Source organism: Lichenostomus cassidix, chromosome 1 (assembly GCF_008360975.1).
Source record: "Lichenostomus cassidix isolate B80296 chromosome 1, HeHo_3.0, whole genome shotgun sequence".
NCBI classification, from domain to species: Eukaryota; Metazoa; Chordata; class Aves; order Passeriformes; family Meliphagidae; genus Lichenostomus; species Lichenostomus cassidix.
Window position 1 is genome coordinate 42,133,672 of NC_139479.1, and position 22,082 is coordinate 42,155,753.

At 36.7% G+C, this 22,082-nt stretch overlaps 1 protein-coding gene and 1 long non-coding RNA gene across 8 annotated transcripts in view; both read right to left on the bottom strand.

Annotated features, from left to right (window-relative positions):
- The window catches only part of GPC5 (glypican 5), a 602,821-nt gene that overhangs the window by 465,316 nt on the left and 115,423 nt on the right, over nucleotides 1-22,082 (bottom strand). For all 7 annotated transcript variants that reach the window (XM_085057712.1, XM_085057703.1, XM_085057755.1 and 4 more), the window contains one exon: nucleotides 20,259-20,384. In XM_085057712.1, coding sequence (XP_084913838.1) covers nucleotides 20,259-20,384 — 126 coding nt within the window. The remainder of the gene's footprint in view (nucleotides 1-20,258; nucleotides 20,385-22,082) is intronic.
- Nucleotides 3,372-7,066, bottom strand: LOC146444599 (uncharacterized). The gene is made up of 3 exons (XR_014851523.1): nucleotides 6,770-7,066; nucleotides 6,460-6,539; nucleotides 3,372-3,534 (listed from the first exon to the last, which is right to left on the bottom strand). It is a non-coding gene; the product is annotated as an uncharacterized LOC146444599 (long non-coding RNA).

Consider the following 22,082-nt stretch of genomic DNA (forward strand, 5'->3'; position numbering starts at 1 on the left):
TTGCGGATTTATCACTTTAATCACTTCCAAGTCTCCTTCGCAGCTTACAAAATATGGAGGTTATACTTGAATAGAAATTGAATTTTGGTTTTAATTATGACAAGTGTATACATGCATTAAAAAAGGAATTATTCCTCTTGTGAACCAAATGTGCACGGTAACTAAACAGCTTGTGGTAAATTAATGGTATTGTAGTTCTGAAATGGATATTTAATCTAAAACACAAAGAAGAATCTTTAAAGTGCCCTAAAACTGCTTTGACAGATAGCCAAATAGGTATATTTTAGGTAAACTCATCCAGCTCATGCCACATAAATATGATTTCATAACAGAAAAGTAAACATTGTTTTATTGTACCCAGTTTGCCTTCATCATGTGTCTGATACTTGACCTGAGATTGTCATGGGTGGTTAATACGAGTAGAAGAAGTCTGAAATTAAGTGGCAAAGCTCTGTACCATTATACCTCCTGTTATTCACATTTTTCCCAAGATTAGGTTTATGTGCTTAACAGAAGTTCTTTTCCCTATCAAGTGTACTTGATCACATAATCACAATGAGCTACTAAATGCTGCAGCCATGCAAAAAAGCATCTTCAGGTGCAACAGCAGAAAGAACACTGGCAGGTATGACTTATAGTTAGCTACACTGCTGCCAGGGATTGGCACCTCCATACAGTGCAGGGTGGACATGCCAGCTCAGCTAGGAACCTTCCTAGTTCCTTCCTCAGTTCCTAGCTCAACTAGGAGCCTTCTGCACTGCACTCCTTTGAGTAGGGAAGATTTCTCCTGAAAGAGCTTGTTTTGTTTAGCAGAGCCATACACAGGCTAAGGGAAGATCGTTGCTTCCATATGGACACACTGTTCAAAACCAGGAATGGGCATGAGGCGTATTACTGCAATTTAAAAGTTGTGCTCATGGTGGCACAAGAACAGGACACAGACTCAACATTCTGCAAGCCGTGTAGCAATGTCTGAAGCTCAGCTTCCAGGTATGACACCTTAAAGACCTCAAAGCAACTTTCTGTCATTCTCAAGGGCCCTGCTTAATGGGGAAGAAAGGAAGAGAGAGTAGACTTTGGCCTGTTCACAGATCTGCTTGGACAATTGTCATGGCACATGGTTCTAGGGAAAGGACAGGTCCAAAAAAGATGGTTCATCTCATCCAAGCTCAAGAACAGTCCACTTCCTTATGCAGGAAATCAAGCAAAGGACACAGGAGGCCTACATGGATGAACAAGGAGCATCTGACCACCTTCAAAAACAAAAGAAAGTCTGTAGGAGGTGGAAGTAGGGTCAAGGCACCAAGGACAAATATAGAGATACAGTGCATGGACAGAGGCAAGTCAAAACCCACGTGGAGTTAAATCTGGAGAGAGTCACAAAGGATATGAAGGAAAGTTTCTACAGGGGCATCATGAGCAAAAGAAAGCCTAAGGAAAATGTGGGATAAAACAGAGCCCTGAGAAACCAGCCCTAGGTGACTCTGAGCAGAGGGCTAGACTGAATGCTCTCCAGAAGCCCCTGCAACCATCCTAGAACCCTGTGACAACCTCAGCATCCTCATCTGCTGCATAGCTGTAAAATCCCTGAGCCACAGCTGACTTCAAAGGACTTTGTGTCCTGTTCATCAGGAATCACTGACAGTGCAGGATTCTTGCTGGCTTTTTCTTTTGCAAAGAAAATGTGAAGAAGTAAGAACAATTTTTATCCTAAATCAGATAAAGATTTTTCTGTCCTGTGCAAATGCCTATGTAACAATGACTACCAAAATACAGCAATTTGCACCTTCACTGTTATGCATATCATAGAACTTAGAGAAGACTTCAGTCTTTACAGAGAATGCCATTACCTACTAATGCCATTATCGAGACATTTTAATGTGGAGTAAATGGAGTGTTGCCAGAATAAATTAGATGGACCTAAGAAATATGAAGCCTCCACAAATCACCATTTTTTTTCTCAGACATAACTATCATTATTCATCTCTGACATAACCAGTGTTTATTCTTTCTATATCTTTCCCACAGTAATCCTTCTCTATTCTCTGTTTTTATAGCAACACTGGGCAGTATTATGGTGCCAATATCATAACAAAATGACACAAAGGAACCGACAACCAAACAGACCTCAAACTCAGTGAGTGTACCACAGCCCAACACTGCTGTAGGAACATTGTCACATAGCTCTCAGCAGGAACTTGCTCTTTGCATGCCCTGCTTACCTTTGCTGGCCATGCTACTCTGGCTAACCCTTTTTTTGTGCTGATGGAGGTGAAAACACCCAACTGCTTGGCATCTTGTGATACACACTTGCCTCTTTCCCAACAGCACTTCTCTCTTGGAATACATTCTGACTGTGATGCAGCACAGCTTCTTTACCTTTCCTTGGACAGGTGCTACCTAATCAGCTCATACAGTAAATGCACAACATTTATTTCTGTCTACCCACTGCTCATTAGAGTAATCCCTACTAAATTCCCTTTTTTCTTCAGATATTTTCTGTGCTATGCCAAGATAATTTAAAACTTTGAGTGTTATTCTCCACTCCATGAGCCATGGAGATCCTACACAAATACCCAAAATCCAGAAACCACCAATGCCTCATCTTCCATCCTATTTCAGGGTGCCATTGGTCTTTCACAGCTTAACCTGCTCTTTCTGTCAACAGGTTAATAGCTGAACTACAGATTCAAATGTGAAAAGAACTGATACAGAACCTATGCTAATTTTATATTAATAATAGAAAAAAATGTAACAGACAAAGTTATTATTTCATAGAAGAGATTTTCCTTTTTGACAATAATCCCAGCTCTCACAGTCTGATTGAGTGCCTGACCTTCTTTCTTTCCCTTCAATAAGACTTTTTATAGATATAAAATAAGACTTTTTATAGATAGCTACAATCAAGAAGGGGAGCAAAAACTGCAGTTAATCACCTTCTTCTCCAGAGATCAGAAATGGGTCAAGTGTAACTGTCCAGTGTCTGAACCAGAAGTGTTAAATAAAAAGAATTAATGTCTTTATGTATCCGCACATTGATGTGAAAATATAGTTGAAAATTCTTTAAAACATCAGCCATATCTATGAAATACAGCAGCATAGTTCTTTCTGTTTATCGTAAGACCCTTTATACAAAAATAAAACTTGTCATACCCTTGGAAAAAGCACATGTGAAATATTTAAGTGACTATGCCACTTTTAAAGTCTCAGTCAGTCTTTGCAACCGCTTCAGCATAAATACATTTTTATCTAAACACAAACATGAAAAGAAATACTAGTTATTGATTGCAGAAGCAGCGCTGTCTGATTACTATTTATTTAACAAATAACTCTGCCAAACAGAGAGCATATTCCTCAAAAACTTCATTATCTAACACCCCAGCTTTGCAAGTACTTTTGTGTGTGTATGTGTGTGTGGTTACACACATAAGTAGTTCCTTTGATTTTAGCAGTACTTCTCTGACTGCACTTACCTTCCCAAATGCCTTTTTCTTGTCTGAGTTAAGCAGATGACAAAGTCAAGGGAAAGCAAGCCTGCAAGAAAGATGAATCAGAGGGATTTGGGCAAGGCTTCCTATGTTATCCTGGGAGAAAGGTGGCTGCGTCTCCAAAAGAGCTGCTTAGAGAAGAAGCTTAACTCAGGGTTTCCCAATCACCTTCCTGCAGACTGTCCAGCTCTGGCTGCTGTTTAGGAGATTAGCCTATGAAAAAGCCCAAAGTCAGATGCCTAAAGCCCAGGTTAAAACCATGCTCCATTATTCCCAGAGTCTGCAGACCAGGAACTGAAGCACATAATCCACCATGTTGCGGCAGAATTAAAATGTATTTTTTTAGTCTTTAAATCCAGTTCTTTGACTAGACTAGAAATGTAAAGTAGCAAACATGAAAGCTTCATCCCCAAGGTATTTCAGACAGAAGAAGGTTCAGCTTTCTTTTTCTCTCACAGGCCAGGCACGCAGAGATTCCAGTTTGTGAAACATTTCCCTTCAGCAAGACAAGTATTTCATAATCTATATTTGTGTTGATAGTGTTAGTGCTGCAGTCCAGCCCTCAAAACAATTTCTATAGCTAAGAACTATTGAAAATCAAACTGTTATGACAGAAGAAGTTACAATATTAGGCCATTTTAATTATTACGTATTGTAGGTCTGACAAATTTGCTACTTGGTCTTTAATACTATTCTAAGTTGACACACACAGTCACGCATATATGGGAGTGACATACCCATCTAATTAAGGTTTTGTTGGTAAGTCTCAGATTTTATTTACATACTATGTCACACACTAGTGATACAATCTTTTTAGTCTACTTGGAGAATACATTAATGCTTTCAGTTTACAGAATTTTCTTTCGTCCTATCCCACATATGTTAGCACATACACAAAGAATACAGGTCCATAAGTCAGAACCATTGTATCTCTAAAAGAATCTATAGTTATCATTATGGAAATATAAAGTCTTAGTAGATGCCAATTTTATCATTACTTCTCATGGCTTAAACAATTGTTGGAAAACAATTATGTATTTCCAATTTTAACCATTACATAATTTTAGCCAACTGCTTATTTGTTTTGCCGACTAAAATGGTGTAAGATAAAAACTTCCCTAACATACAAAACATATTTGCCCTCAAAATTTCAAAATTTTCAAGGAAAAAAAAGCCTCTTTGAAAATCATTCATGTCTTTGAAGACTAATAAAGACTGAAGGTATTTTTCCTATTTTCAAAATAATTTCAAATACTGACATCTCCCCTTGTAAGCATAGGCAGGCTTTACAGTTTTTAAAATTTACATTTCTTTTACTGGGATGTTTGTACTGCACAGGTAAAAGAAAAAAAATATTAAAGAGAAACTATTTCATCAGGATTAATCCCATTTAAAATGTTACCTTATAAATAATGGGCTTCAGGAATCAGTTTTTAATCCGAAGAAACAAACAATAATGATGAGTGATATTTTAAATTCCTTCACTGAGCAGTATATATACTTCAAAACTGAACAAACAGATGATCTGTCACTTTACCTAGTCACCCATCACTTGGTGATGAACCTGACATGTCCCTGACTGTGTACAATTTATTCAGCGTTCCAAGATATAAGGCAATAGGATAAAACCAATCTGCAGTGTGAGGTTTTTCACAGCTCTGAAGTAAACACTAGGGAGTTTAATCCACTGTCAGAGACATTTGCCCTTTCAAAAAGCAATGCAATCTCTAAGACTACAGGAATGCAAAGCAGCTGTTTCAAAACAAGATGAAGTCTATTAGTTCATTGAATGACTGCACTGGGTAGCGTTCAGTAGTGGAAGAAAATCAAATCTAACTTACCAAGAGTATTTGGCCACCCTTCTGTGAATCCTCTACATTTCTTCCTTTTCTCTGTCTATCACTGAGTACAGTCTCACAGTGTTCATTTGATTTGTCCCCTTTGGTTTATGTATTAGTGTTGGACCAGATAACCTTTTGATACTGCTTAATGAAATGAGATGACTAGCAAATACATTGTGCTCAGACCTCCCCTTTCAAGTTCATGTTTCTTCCAAGAGTCAAAAATTTCTGTGGCATTCTGCTGAGATGATCCCTTTATTCTAGACTATCACAGGATTTTGGCAGTGTTTTGAAATATGTCTACTCCTTAAGCGTAATAGAAAAATAATGTCAAACCCTGTAAATCAGTAAGCCCCTGTAAGATTTTGCAAAGTATATGACTTCATACCAATAACAACTTGGGTTAATAATTGTAATTTTTTAACCAGTACAGCTATAAAAATTGCTGTTATAGCTGCAGCTGTTTCAGAAGAAATGCCTAATACATGAATATTTTTCCCCTTATGTTTGAAGGATCCATTCTGCTGCAGGCATCTTTACACCCATAATATTGAATCCACACTGAGTGAATAATTGTACCCAGGGAGCAGAACAAGCAAACCTTAATAACAGGCTCAGCAAGAGATCTCAGTCATTCTGATATCCTTTTGTGCAAGACAGGCTGGGAATGCACAAGGAGCAAAAGCCACAAGCAATTTGTAACATTTCACAGTTACATTAACACCTCTAATTGTAACTGACAGGGCAATTAAGGCTGAAAAACATCCCAATACACTGCTTTGTACGTGATGATTGTCCCACTGAAACAACAGATCATGTACTCGGTTTGGAGGAAAAGTGTTTCACTTTATTTTCCTCCATTGAAGTAGATGTCCCAGTTCATCATGCTTCATTAGAGGTTTGTGTTGCTATAAACATGATTATTTCAAACAATCACAAGCCTTTATATCAAGCATATAATTTAACAATTCCCTTCTCAATACAAGTGTCAACAAGGTTACTAAAAAGAAAGGAATGTTAATTATTACATAATCCATTAAAATAATGAGTCTTAGAATAATCAAGATGCAATATAGACTGAATACATTGCCCCGCCCTTTTTTTTTTTTAATGAAATCCAGACAATTCACCTCATGTGCCTGGGTTGGCCAGGTTTTGTACTCTGGTTTTCTTACCAGCCTCCCTTACTCCCACACACATGCACAGCTCCCTGTGGTGAGACATAACAAGCCAAATTACATCCAATATGAGAAAGTAGCTAAATTCTGTACCACAAATTTACAGATTTCTTTTTTCCTGCGAAAACTCGATGCTTAGGGCCCACTATCTACACTACAGATCCCTGTAGGGGAGAGAATACTTGATTAGAGCTATTATAATCCCAAAGGACTGAATGCCCATTAGTAGTCAGGGTGTGTTAAATGAGATCTTCAGGCACACCTTACTGTTTAGTTTCATCTAAAAGTAATCCTGATTATTTGTCCCAAGACTCTTCCACAACATGAACTGAAGTAACTGGAGATGACTGAGAGATTTGTCAAAACATATCCTGATACAAATTAAAATTCTACTGTAGATGCATCTGTATCTGCTTCTTCAACTAGAAAGAGAGTAACAAGTCCATAATTTAGGAGGAATGAATCTCTCTCCAGTTGCTGCACATATACTCAGGATTTTAAATGGGTGGGATTTTTTTTCTTCTCTGAGAACTCTCCCTAATCCTAGCTGTTGAGTGTTTCATTTCTCAATTTATCATTTGTTATATACACTTGCATATCAAATATTAATAATACACGGCCACAATTTACACAGCTTTGATTATAAGAACATAGAAAAACAACAAAAAAATTATGCCCCGATCTCTCAACCTTATGCTGTATTGCAATCTTAAAGAATATATGAGAATAAAAATAGTCTGAAGGCTGAATAATGATGTAACTAGCTCTGGAAATTATAGAAAATAGAATATTAAAATGACTGATAACTGATCTTAGAAAAATACTCAGTTCTATGTCCAAAGCATGAAGAGATCATGTTAAGGGTGAGCAGTGAATTTCAGGGTGTGCTTTTGTTAACTTCCCCAAATTACACTCAAGACATACAGAGCATTGAAGAGAAAAAAAAAAAAAAGAACATAACACAAACCAAAACCGTAATTGCAAATGTCACAGCACCATATGGACCTTTATGAGCCTTGAAAGTGAATCCATTATGATGCCACCAAGATGTTACGAGAGCTGGAGAACCTGACATATAAAGAGAAGATGAACTAATTGTGTTTATTCAGCCTGGGAAAGACCAGGCTGACGAGGGATCTCCCCACACACTTTATAAAAATACCTAAATTATAGGTATGGAGAAGAAGCTATCATCTTTTCACAAGGATGCACAGTGACAGAAGAAGAAGTAACAGGCACAAGTTGCTCAGGGGAAATGCTGTCTAGATTATATGAAAAGAAAAAGCATCTAACAGCTGAACACTGGTATAGGCTGCTATAAAAATTAGCAAAATATCTTGTCATTAAAAATGCTTCTCAGCTTGATATTGTCCTGAATATCCTAATCTATGGCCTTGACTAGTTACTGAAGTTTGTACCAATATTTCCAGAGGTCCCTTCCTAACCCAGGCTTTTCTGTGCTTCTGAGCCCTGACTAACAACAGAAGTTCTATACACAAAGTGAAAAAATACTACCTTTCTTTTTCCCTTTAGAACCCTGAGCTGCAGCAGTTCATGCACATTTTTACCTTGAAAAGAATAAATAATAGCATATATTTTGGTTTTCTTTATTCACACTGCAAACAATGAGAAAAGGTTTTATATCCTCCCATGTTTCTGCCTTATCTGCTACAACTTGGTTTCATCACTAAAAGACTGGTAAAAGGAGAATGCTAATGTTAAGAGGGCTTTAAAGAAGCAGAATCTCTCACAATAAGTTTAAACACCCTCCATGAGCAATTGCAGGCAGAATCAGCCCTGCCCTCCTCTCCTTCTCTCTCCTGATAAATTCTTTGGGGGAAGAAATTGAAGAATTGAGACACCACGTAACACACAAGATAAGGTGGCTTCTTTCAGCTGAAAACGCCAGGGACAACTTGAAGACATTGAGTTTATGTTGGTTTTAATCTTTCTGAAGAAAGGAAGCGCTCTTAGAGGTTGTTTGCTTGGTAACTTGGCTTTTGTCATGGCAGTGGCCTACTACAGACTTACAAAGAGAAAGGATTTACCAGATATCTTCCTCCATTTGTGTTTGGTATTCCCTGGACACTGCTGGGGTTGTGGATCAGGGCAAAGTGATGGCTATTCAAGGATTGCTTCTAATATAGAAGCTACTGGTCACTGTCTTCCATCCATATCTCTCTTTCTCAGAGTCATCAGCACCCTTTCTTTTTTTTCTGTACTCTAATTCAACCTTCTCTTCTGTCCTCCTTTTGTTAAATACTCAGAGTATTTCCTCATGATACACTACTTAAATACCAGTGGCTGCCAACACTTGCCTATATTAGCTTTGTACAGCAATTGCAAACACTTAGATGAAATAAGTACAGAATGAGTCAGAAAATCCAGTAATATGAAGTGGAAAACAGGTTAGGAGTTTGGGTGGTTTGTTTTTCTTTCCTCAAAATTGCGAGCTGCTTGTTTAAACATATCTAAGGCCAAAAGATGTTTGTGTTAGAAGAGATTTTAACAGCACATGGCATAACTTAGAAGAAGTCGAAAATAACGTAATCTTTTTTTCCTAAAACACAAGGCACCATTGCAAATCAGAGCTCCGATCCACTGCCATATTGATCATATTAATAGTCATGTAAATGGAATTGCATTTTTTCATGTTATATGGCATTAGCACACCAGCCATACTCAGAAAATATGTAGAGAAAAGGGGCAAACACCAGAGCAACTGAAAACAACAAAAGTGATCAAAGTTTCCACAAAAAGACTACCCCCAAATATTTGCTTGCAGAATAAAGAGCTACTATCCAGGGGGTAAGAAGTGGTCACAGCACCAGTTCAAGAAGTATTTGGACAACACTCTTGGGCACATGGTGTGATTCTGGGGGTGTCCTGCACAGGGCCAGGAGATCGACTCGACAAACCTCGCAGGTTCCTTCCAACTCAGGACAACCTATGATTTTATGACAAGGCTTCTGATTTCTGGGATTGTCACCAGGAGAAGTTATAGTCTTCTCCACTGGGTGGCAACGTAGGATACAGCATCAGCAAGAACTGCTCTTTGCAGGAATGCCAAACAAGCGATTTTGCTCCTGTTGCTGTTTCACTTTGCAATGCGGTGAACATGGGGGGGGAAAAATAAAGGCAGCTTTGAACACAAGTGATTGTGGGCTAATCAGACTTGGTGCAATTCAAACAAGTATTAATACAGCCACCCCAAAATTCCCTTTTGGTTTCTTTTTGATCGGAACGGTGTCATGAAATGTAAACTAAAGTTACCATTAGATGTGCTGGAAACTGATGCTGACTTCTCGTAAGTTGTTTTGCACATGCATCATGGCTACAGTTCTGCAACTTCTTTATAATAAATGATTTTAAAAGTCATTTGAAATTATAGTAGAAAAGGTAAGACACAAAAAGGGTTAAAAAAACCCCACAATGACTATGTCTCTGATTTCTTTAAAATACAGTATGTATTTTCTCTGACAAAATTCCCTAGCACATGGCTACAGTGTGTATCTGTAGCTTTTAATTGCCAGCAGACAGGTGAAGGTGATAGAGCATTACTCTCACAACCACACAAGTTTAAATGCATAAGCTTAGAGTTATTTCAAACACATACAAATGAGAAAAATTCACTTAATACACTTCCTATTTATTGGGAGTTATTTTTCTAGGACATGAATTGTTCTGTACCTAGCGAAAGGTTTTGTTCTCTTTCTATAAAATGATAATCTATTTTATTCAAGGTCTATTTAATATTTACGGGAAAAGGGGGGAAAAAGAGGTAGTGTAAATCTCAAGCAGCTTAAACCTTTTGGGGATTGATGCAATTATTAGAGGAAACTGCTCATCTGAACAACAACTGTAGGATCTTTTTACATACGGCTTCTCTTCACGTATTCCACCACAATTTGTGTACACAGCTGAGACAAGAGTTTTTCTTGTCACAAGCATCTGCTTGACTCATTGTGTGTGCTCTATCTACCACTGCGAACTGTTCCAATGCCACTGGAGAAGCATCTGCTACATAGGTGCTCTCTACAAAGGAATTCAGAGCCTAGAGGAGCCTGAAAGGAAGCAGGGAAAAGCAAATCAATGAGCTTTAGCTGAAGTCCAGAAAACTTGGGCGTTTTTTTACCTTCTGATAACATCTAAGGGGGGTGCGCTTGTAACCACAGCTCCCTGAGGCACAGGGTAGAAGTGACCCATTTCTGTACTTTCCTTTTGGTAGCCATGAAATATGCACTGAATTGCCTCTTTATATTTATGGCGGTTTTAACTAGGGTAGAGCTAATTTTCTTCACAGTGGCTGGTATGGGCTATGTTTCGGATTTGTGCTGAACACAAAGTTGGTAATATAGAGATGTTTTTGTTATTGCTGAGCAGGGCTTACACAAAGCCAAAGCCTTTTCTGCTTTTTGTACTGCCATGATGGCAAGGAAGTTGGGGGTGCATGGGAAGTTGGGAGGAGACACAGCCAGGACAGGTGACCCAAACTGACCAACGGGATATTCCAGACCACAGGACATCATGCCCAGTACATAGAGCATGGGGGAAGAAGGAGGAAGCAGAGTGTTTAGAGTGCTGAAGTTCTCTCATCCCAAGCCATGTTTGGGATGAGATGCCCCATGTGATGGGGCGCTGCTCTCCTGGAAATGGCTGAACACCTGCCGGCCCATGGGGAGCAGTGAATTAGTTCCTTGTTTTGCTATCCTTGTGTATGTGGCTTTTGCTTTGCCAACTAAACTGTCTTTATGTCAACCCCTGAGTTTTCTAGCTTTAACCCTTCTGATTCTCTCCTCAGTCCTGATGTTAGGGCAGTGAGTGGCTGCTGTCTGGGTTTAAACCATGACAATATTCTCTTAGGGTGCAAATGTTTCACCATCAGACTTACATGTTCTTGAGGACAAGATTCAGTTTATCTAAGCTATGCAAGCACTCTGTGCTGCAGACTCCCAAGTGATTACAGTGGTTAGAAACAGCCAGTCCACTAGCACAAAGTATGAAGTGTCTCTCTCCATTGACAGCACAGACTTAAGAAGTCCCAATTAGGTGCCTACATTTGCTATAGATATAGATGTCAGTTGAATCTCACCCCAAAAATGAAGTCTTCCTTGCACACTCAAATATGGCATTGTCAACATATGAATCCAAAAGAATTAACTATATTGACTGAAACATGAGCTAAATTAATTTTCATTTTAAATTCCTCACAGGTGCCAAAGTAAATAAACAACTTCTGGCTGTTTGATTTGAATGTTTTTAACTACAAATATATTCCTTTCCTCAGCAATTAAAATTACAGAAGAGGGAGCAGAGTCTAGTTATCAGCTCTTGAACTGACTGGTAAAAAATTCTCCTTTGAAAAACTAATTCTCTCTATATTAAAATATATATTTGAAATTAAATGATTACTGCCAAGATCTCTGTGAATAGAGTCAGTGCTGTCAAAAGGCAGAAGGGAAGTCTTCCAGAATGAGCTTTCATTGGGTTCAATCACAGTAAAATCTTTCCTGTGCTAGCAACATATGTTGTCTAGGGCCAGTACTCTTTTTCTAGAGATTCTTGTTCAAAAACTCCTCATAGTGGTTTATGCAACCTCTCTTCATTAGCTGCTGTCTAGAACCCCTGCACTATTCAGTGCTGCTCTTCTACCATTCAGAATCACAGCTTCTTAACTGACCATGTTTAATACTTTTCAATGGAGAATGGAATAACCTTATATCAAAAACATTGTTAGGATTTTTTAATTAGTTCTTATTTACTTTAAACATCTTCTGTACAAGGATTTCAGGAGGCACTGCTCTGGATCAGTCTACCAGCTTTAAATCTTTAGGATATTTTTTTTGTCTCAGCATAGTAATACTTTGTATTAGTTTTACTAGTTATTGTAATTATTACTATGAATTACTAGGTATTTTAAACTTTGATAATATAAATTCTACAAGTACATTTAGACTCATGCCCTTTACAGACAACTGGGAGAAACAAGTCCTAGAATTTCTAAGTTCTATCCAACTATTTGAAGAGTTAACTAATTGCATCCTACAAGGGTCCTGTGTTTTATGCTTTGTATTTCCTTCCTCTGTCTCATAGGTGTAAAATATGTCTTTGGGAAGAATCTGCACAGTCTCCTGTTGCAGGAGGGTAACAATTTAGTTCAGCAGCTCTGATTTGTTCTTCATAATGACTTCTGATATGAAACCTTAGGGACTGCCTGATCATGAAAATCTTTCAGATTTGGATGTGACTATTCACACCAGTGCTTGACTGGATCATTTACTAAGGCTGCAGAATGGCATTTATGTGTATATTTGTCCTTTTCACTGGCTTTTGCTTCAGTCTTTTTTCAGAGAGAGAGTTGTCACAGAAACACTCGTAGCAGGTAGGCATTAACTGCGTTGCCTCATTAAATTTCTGTGTGGGGTATCACACTTTCAAAATTAAAATTCCTCCTGAATTAAAATAGCTTCAGTCTGGGTTATTCAATGAACCAAGAAAAAAAAGTAACCTAACATCACTGATTTCTAAATTCACATTTCTAAATTTTTCTCTGATTTCTAAATCTTCATTAATGCAGCCTAATTTTCCTGAGAGCCCACATGTGGACTACTGCTAAAAAACTTTGACCCTAAAAATACAGTGTTACAATAGAAACAGAACAAAATAGTAATTTTAATGACTATAAGCCAATTAGTGCTTCCAATCATACCATTCAAAAGGAACACAAGTAGAAGCTGAGCTGCTAAAGAAGATAAGAAGCCATAAGTTTTATTAAGAAGGACAAAATTATATTTTGAAGTACATGCTCATAGGCTCACAGTTGTGAATGGCAGATTAGTTTTACTTCATTAGAGAGGATCTAATGATTCTTTTGACTACAAAACAGCAAGAAAATTTCGATAAAATGGGAAAGAATAACATTTATTTCTAGAAAAAATAATGAATTAACTCATTTTTGTATGCATTAATAAAACTGTATGAATACCAATCTTTTATCTTATGTATTATATAAATGACAGGAACAAAATCAATCTGTACACATAAAAATCTACAGATTATTCATCAAAATATGACTACAGAAAGCACAGTTTTCTTATATAAAAAAAAATTACAGCAAATTTTCACAATTAGACTCATAGGAGAAATTAGCGGTTTTCACATAAGACTCCTAACCAATTTCCAGACCTTTAAAGTCACCCTGCTTGATTATCTACAACAGCTGTAAAAATTTAAAAAGCAAAAGCCTCACCACAATCTAAGTTTCAACAGCACACTTTCATGGTGAGTGCAGGATGCTCAATGAAAGTCTGACCTACAGCTGTCAAGAGAAAAGTTTTCAGCAGATGTTACATAATTATACAAAGGCTGAAAGGAACATCTGTAAATGCTGCAGTGCTGAACATCATTACACTGAAGTTTCCACTCTGGACTAGTAAAGTTGCAGAGTTTAGAGAAAACTCCTGTGGGCATTACAGTGAAAGAAGACCTCACAGACAATATTTCACAACCCAACATATTGTTTAAATAATTCATTGAGAGCTGCTTCATTAAATTGCCATGGCTAGAGCTGATAAATAACTTGGGTTTAGAAACATAAAATGTTTCACAGCATCTGTGTGTGAAAGGAGCCTCATTGTAAAATATCACTAAAATTATTTGAAAGAGAACCTGTATATCTATGTTGAATTCAGTAACAGCATATTTTTTATAAGAACTTCAGTGGGGCACAAACCTTCTGTCTAGTATAATCTACTATGATTCATAGTGATTTATTTTATGCAAGGTTTATTTTTTAACTATGCAGCAAAGTCTCCTGCACGAGTTTTCCTTGGTTTTAATATGCACCCTTATAAAAACAGGAGATGACAGATTTTTGGTTTTATTGCTTCCATTCTTTTCATGTCATAAACTGTGGTAAAGTAGTCCTGGATTCACTTGGAAAACCTCTAAGAGTCATCAGATCACTAATATTAAATTGTGATGCCTATTTTTCCATGATTTTGTAAAATGAAAGACCAAAACCCTCCAAAATGAAGGCATGATGATACAGTAATTCAAACTCTCAGAATACTTTTGTTACTGTTCCTTCTCATGACTACCTTTGAACAGTCTTCTGTGACTTTATAAATGCTACAATTTATTTAACATTGTGCTAATCATGTTTTTCATTTTAAAAGTCAATACAATTTGTAAATTACCAACCTAATAGAAATTAATTCACCCAGTGTTACAACCCTTCTATTATAGCCTCTGCTGTGCATGACAAACAAATGCAATGATTCTAGGGCAAACACTACAGAAAATGATATATTTGCTCAAGCAAACAAAAGGAAATGTAGACCATTTATTTGGAGGTTATCAAATGCAATGCATATTTTGCTGATTTTATGTAATTAAATCCATTCCATCCTGAAGCATCATGAGATTTATCTAAGCATATACTGAGGACAGATATTACCAATATTAAAGCAGGAATTACTTTTTTTTGTTATAACTCATGGCAGAATAGGGAACAAACTCCACAATTATTATAAACAAAGGGATCATATGTCATTTCATGTCTTTTCTATGTTGACACAGAAATATGTATCATAATACCCTCTTAAAATGACTCAGTGCTTTGGTATCTGAAAACTCCTGATTCTCTTGTTGTGGAAAGCTACTGGTGTGAAGATTTTTGAATTCATGGGAAGATTGAATGTTTACAGTTCTGGGTCAGGCATTTCCAAATTTGCATATATTGAGGAAGTACAAACTTACAGTTGTTTTTTCTCTACAATCCATCACTGATCCTTGTTGACAGCAGCCTATTAGGCAAAGCAGTAAGAGCCATAATAGGCTATTCTCACATCTTAAGTTGCTCAGGCAAATCTTTTGCATAGGTGTCAAATGGTGCCTTTTATTGCAGTTTACATTCCTTATTATTTTAAAAAGTGATTATAAGTTCGAATAGAAGAAAGCTGAAATAAATTTACTAATTTCCCTTATATCACCATTTATCTTCTTTTGTTGGATAAGAACATGATCAGGATTGTACCCATTTCTGGATATTTAAAAATCAAAAGAGAAAATCTCCCCAGCCTAAGAGCTGTGCTAAAGCTAAGCATTTATTTGATGAGAGATGCTTATTATAATCACTTTTTAACAATTTGCTCAGCAATTAAAATCAATCATGCTGTTTAATTTATCTTAATTTGGATACTTCAGATATGCGTTTTACATGAAACTCTTCCTTCAAAACTTGATTAGCTGTTTTTAATAATCTCCATTACTCCTGAATCCTTCAACACACATAATTTTACTATTTTTTTTCCTCACATCTATTTTTATTTCAGTTAAATCACTGGTCTCAAGATGTACAGTATATATTATGCTCTCCTCTGTGTATTTTTAATATATCTCCCTTCACAGCCTTGCCAGGCTCTCTTTTCCACCAAAGCTGTATAAATGTCAGTTAAACCACTATATGTTTGTGAAGTGGAACAATCTGTCTATTTGCACAACTCCCATTATTTTAGCTTTAATGCTAAGATGCCACTGAAATTCCAAACTCATATGCTTTGGTAGTGCATAACTTATTAATTGCAATTCCTCTTTTTCCACTGAAAATAATGAATCCTATAACACAAAATTCCAGGTACTTCATCACAACATTCAGCTATGCCTTTAAAAGCGAAGTTTGAATTTCAATTTCATGCTCGACCACTGCAGTCACACAATGGGGTAAGACAGTGGAAGGGCTGAAGACTCCTCTGAGATGTCTTTTCCCTCATGCTGCAGTGATGCAGGCCTCACGAGAGTGGTCTGGCTCCTGCAAGTCCTGGCCACGACTGATCTTGTCAGTCATGAATACAGGAGAGTGGGAATTTTGGTCTCAGGCTCTGATAGAAGCGTGAGCCTGTACTATGTGAAAGGCTAGATCCAGAAGAATTTCTAGGTGAAGAATCAAGGGCCATATTTCCATGGCATTGTGATTTGGGGGAAGAAAAAAAAAAAAGGCTTAAACCAGAAACGGAACAGCTGAGGCATATGAAATGTAAACTGTTAAGTAAGCTTTTATTTCAATAATACCCTTTTTTTTTTCATTTTCTGACCTTTTCCCATCCAGGCTTGATAATTTCTTGGATAGTACTAAAGAAGGCAAAGTTTAGAAGATTTAACTGATATACAGTATTACAGCTGTTAAAACCCTTGAATTGCTTCCTTTAGAAAGATGCACAAATAAGGAAAATGAAGAACTGCAAAGACTTTTTTTTTTAAAATTCATCTGTCTTCTGTCTCCAGGGCTTTTTGCTACTTGCAGCTTGAAACACAGATATAGCAAGCAGTCTAAGCAATCTCTTCAGTTCCTCATACACCAACATTACATAGTTTATGATATTGTTTTCTCATGTCAAGCCCAAACTTCCAGTCATCGGCAGGGATGGCACATGTTTTTGAAACAGAAGGCAAAAACAGATGGAAAGAATGAAGAATCTCAAAACAGATAAAATCTATTTGTCTTTAACTAATTGGAACAATACAGACTTTTCCCCATCAGTGCCAGAAACACTGGTGAGATGCAGTGATGAGTTCACCAGTATCTTTATTTATTATTGTACTAGTGGGAAGGCAGGATGAGGGGCGAAAAAAAGGAGTAATGAGAGTGAGTGTACAGGTTCTTCTCTATTAAGAGAGAAAAGGGATGATGCCTGATCAGGTCATTATTGCTTCCAAAATGTCACGGTATCCTGGGATCATGACAGTAGAAGATGAGCAACACAGGATTTAGATAATCCTAGATTCAGAATCATGGACCTAGAGGAGATTTTGAGAAGTTATCCAATTTATCTCCATATCTGTAAGAAAAATCACTTCTGCTGCATCGTTTCTCTGTGCTTTGCCTTGCCTATTCTTAAAAATCCTTCTTCATGCAGATGCCGGACAACAAAACTATTTTTTTTTGTCCTTGTCACTACAAAACTTGCTAATGCTTAAGCAGAATATATTTCAAATGCTTGCTATGCATCCTAGCCATTATTAAAGCAGATAATAGACATTTCTCCCTAGATCATCACTTCTGTAATAATAATAATAATAATAGTAATAATAATAATTCTATAGTTAAAAAAAACCTTATCTTGGTCAAAGTGCAAGAAAGCTTTTCCCCCTTCAGTTACAAAAGAACAAATACGAACTAATAAAATTGAACAAAGGGCATTTTGACTGAATAAGAAGGCAAAATGAAGGGGTGTAAGAGAACAGATCTGAGCACCTTCATAAAGATACTGAAACAGGAGACTATAACCACAATGTATTTAGTGTATAATCAGAGGTCTTGAGATATAGGAACTAATCTGCAGGTCTCAGCTCCAGCTGATAATCTAGAGCAACTCAGAGTTTCCCGCTCTTCTGGTTTTAATCCTCATTCTATACTTGTGTTATCTACATCTCAGCTCTTTCAGGAAGCTGACACTAACATTTACTGACCAAAAGTGTTATTATACATTCATTAATATATATACAAAAATAAAATGTTATAGTAAGGAAAATTTTAAGTTAAACTAATACCAAAGTGGTATTCCTTACTTCTAAAATACAGTGCTTTTGTCACCATTATATCTTTAGGTGGATCCAATAATAAATATAATGTGTGTGTGTGTATGTGTATATATATACATACACACACATATATATGCATGCATATATATATATATATATACCTCAGCAAATATATTAAATTACTTTTAAAAAACACTAGGAAGTTAGAGAATTTTAGAGAATGTTTCATTTAGTGTCTACTCAATCAAAATCAAACAGCATGGTATAATAGTATAAAAAAGTAATAGTATAATCATATAACATAATAATAGATACAATATAATAGTATCATATAATATAATAATATAGATTTGAAAATCTATAATATATTAATAGTAAGTATATAGGCAGCCAAAAGTAATGATAGAAGAACCTTGTTCTTAGAAAATACATAATTCAAGGCCCTCACTTTACATTGTTACTGAAATATTTGGTAGGAACACTTTAAGTCACCTGGGGAAGTGCAGCAAAACAAAAGCAAGGAGGTACGGTTGAGATTAAATCTCAAATACAGTTACCTAAAGAAGGAGTATGGCATCTTCAGAAGATTGATGAAATCTTTGGACAAAGGTTGCCAGTGAGAGTATCAAGGGAGTCAGCCACTCACTGGACCTTGGTGCTGCCAAAGCACAGGACTGCCCAAGAAGATAAAGAAAAGCAGACCTGTAGCTGTTTGGGTCTATAGCTGTTTGCTAAAAGGATGTCCATTATGTTCCTTGGGTATCAATCAATAAATAACACTCCTACCTACCTTTTTAGACATGCCTGAAAGTGCACATTGTCCACTGCTCCCTTTACTTGGTAGCAGCTATCTCACGCTTTATTAACTCACCTCACAGCCTTCTGATATGACCTTTGTTTGATACTACCTACTAACACATGCCACATTGACATCATGATTTTTATTACAAATAATTGCAATGAACTTTTCAATATTCTGTTCTTTGTCATCAGAAAGGGAAGAACTTCCTGCTCAGAGAAATACTTGTTTTGGTGATCAAAGCAATAAAGCTAAAACATAGAGATCAGCTCTCTGAAAATCTTTCTGCCATCCAAAAATGCTAGTGTTTTGTAAGCTGTGTAATATATTGATTCCAGAGACACAGATCTAGTACTATAGCAGTTTATTATCTCTTCTTTGCCACTGCTGCTGAATGATGTCTCCCAAGCTGCTGCATATATAAAAAAATACGTGTTTCACTTTTAAAATGTTTTATCTTCATGTTTAACTTTTAGCTCTCTCATGGGAAACCATATATTTTAAGAGATTACTTCATACTTCACTGCAAGAGAAAGTTTTAAGCTTGAGTCTGTTACCACATGCTGCATTAAAAAGAGCGTTTTGTAAAGATCAGGCTCAAACAAAAATCCATATTCTTTTTCTCTAACTGTATTTTGTAAATGCCAATCCAGCTTCTTTTCCAGCCTGTTTAGGTGCTGCAAATTTGAAGGGAAAATGTCTGAAGAACACTAGAATTCTTTTTTTTTTTTCCTTATACAGAGATGCAGGGATGTCCTAGATTACAATATAGATGTATTTAAGTATTCTATTACCATCAGCTGTGGGCCCTTAGCCGTTATCTCCTGCCATGACTCACCCCTGATAACTGTTAATGAGCCATCAAGAGCACACTGCATGACTCATGGAATTATCTCATCCTATTGTGAGATGCTCCGCCCAGGAGGGAAGAGCCAAGCATTCCCACCTGGATATAACCTGGGCTTGGAAGTGCCCAAGTCAGCCTTGTTTACTGTGTTCCCAGAGGCCAAGAACTACCACTGCACCTTCAGGAGAGGACCAGACCTTCCACAGGATCACCGCTTCAACTGAACTACTTCATTTGGACTGCTACCACCACCCTAACAGGGTGTCAGGTTGTATCTGACTTTGTCAGTGCTTTTCTTTGTATTATTTCACTTATTTTTAATTTTTCCTATTAAATTTTAATCCTGACTTGCAATCTCCCACTGATTTGTTTTCAAACTAATACAAGGGAGGTTTTATTTACTGTGTACAGGTGAAGCCTGAGAGAAAAGAACCCATGCTTATTTATTTTTCAAACTAATCTTGACACAGACACAGGGAAACACCATACCCGATTCAAACAGAAGCTGTTTTAGTGAAACACTACTTAGCAAAGAAAAAAGACAAAAGTGAGTCAGAAAGCTACCTTCTTACGACATCTTCTCCGTTCCAACACGGGACTCCATCGGCAGCTGCCAACTCATTCCCGCACAGCTGATCCGCCAGGCTGCCGTAAAAGGCCCTGTAGAGCTGGAGGTGCCTGATGAATTCCCTGCACAGGGGAACACAAGGAACAATTGTCATTGTCAGCCAACAACACTAAGCCATCTTGCTGTTGTGCGTTTCTTCAAAATAAGCAATGTGTTTATTCCATTACTCTCCACTGGTTCAAGTGGTATTTTAAATTGATTTGTCAGTAGATGAGTTTGATTCTTTTAAAAAGGCTTCATTAGTTTACAAAGTTGATACTCCCATTGGTCAAATTAAAAAACAAAAAAAACACTTTACACGTGCTCTGGAACAGGAACTATTTTCCTTAAACCTCAAGTTTTCTTGCATAGTGGTGATACAGTTTACAATGCTACAGTTGGACAAATAAATGAAAAAATGTTACAAAAAAACCTCCACAGCAAATAAAAAAATAGGTGCATATGAATAAGCCACCTGTTTTTCCAAAGTGCTATCAACAAGTCTCTTACATATCATTACAAATAGTACAAAGAGTATTTGTTTAAGTTATGCAGCAACTGAAGATTTAGGTAAAATGGGCTTAAAATCTAGATGTTAAATATTTAGTAAAGATTTAAACAACTGTCTGAAAGATTATATCAGTTCTACCATGTGCTGTGCTGGTAGTTTACAAATTATGTATTGGTATTTTAAGTAATTGTCAAGATGCCCGGAGCTAATGATAAGGTTTTGTACTTAATTCAAAATGAATTAATTACTTTTTAGCTGGTATGTTCTTAACAGAATTGCAATATGTAATATAAACTGTTTATATATTGAAAATCTCTTCCTGGGAGACCCTTTCCTACTGTGAAAAATTAAAATACTTATTCATTCTGGAACGGAACATGACATGTAACTGAGTTATCTATAACCTGCAGGCACACAGAAAAGCACCATCAAATGCTGTACTCATTGTTCTGTAGTCCAGCAAGCTTCACTTTATGTTGACTTCTTGTATAGTGTCTGGAGTTGTGAAAAAATGCCAGAAATAATAAATACATTTCCCTATGTTTAGTTACCCTAGGCCTAAAATGCTATAAGGAATTTAATTGTTATGTATTGTTAACTTCAAATTAAAACAGATAAAACATCAGTTATTATATATGGTCCATCATTTTAAAAGCCACATGTTCTTTCATGTAATGGGGCAAATATTTTACACAAACCACAGTAGTTTTGATTTATTATGCCTATTAAATGTGATGTGAGTGTCCTACTAATTCTAAAACTGCAGTTATGAAAAATCTCATGTAGGGTCAATTTCGACTAGGCATCATATAATTGCCTATGTGCATTAGGTTTTAAATATGATTCATCCACACTCTCCTAGCCATAAATAGTCATATCTTTTATTTCTCCACACCCCAAACTGAATCCAGTGTGCCCAGTGGGTTTGCAATTTCCCTCCAAACTCCATTGAGTGGGATTGATTTTGATTTTGTCTATGCTTTATGTTTACATTCTGGATGAAAAATAGTGTTTAGAGTCCTTTGAAACAAAACAGCTAGAATTTCTTCTGTAGAAATAAAAATAAATATAGTTGTCATAATATCTTGTCAGAAACTGCATTCTAACAGAAAGGTCATTCAGTTTATTAGTAAATACATCCTGAGGCAAAGCTAAATTTAATAGAGAAGTAATAACTGATTTCAGGCCCATTGATGTCTGACCAAAGTAGTTAAAAGGGCAGATGGTATGAATGTCAATTTTCACATGATCATCGTCTAGACCAGATAGC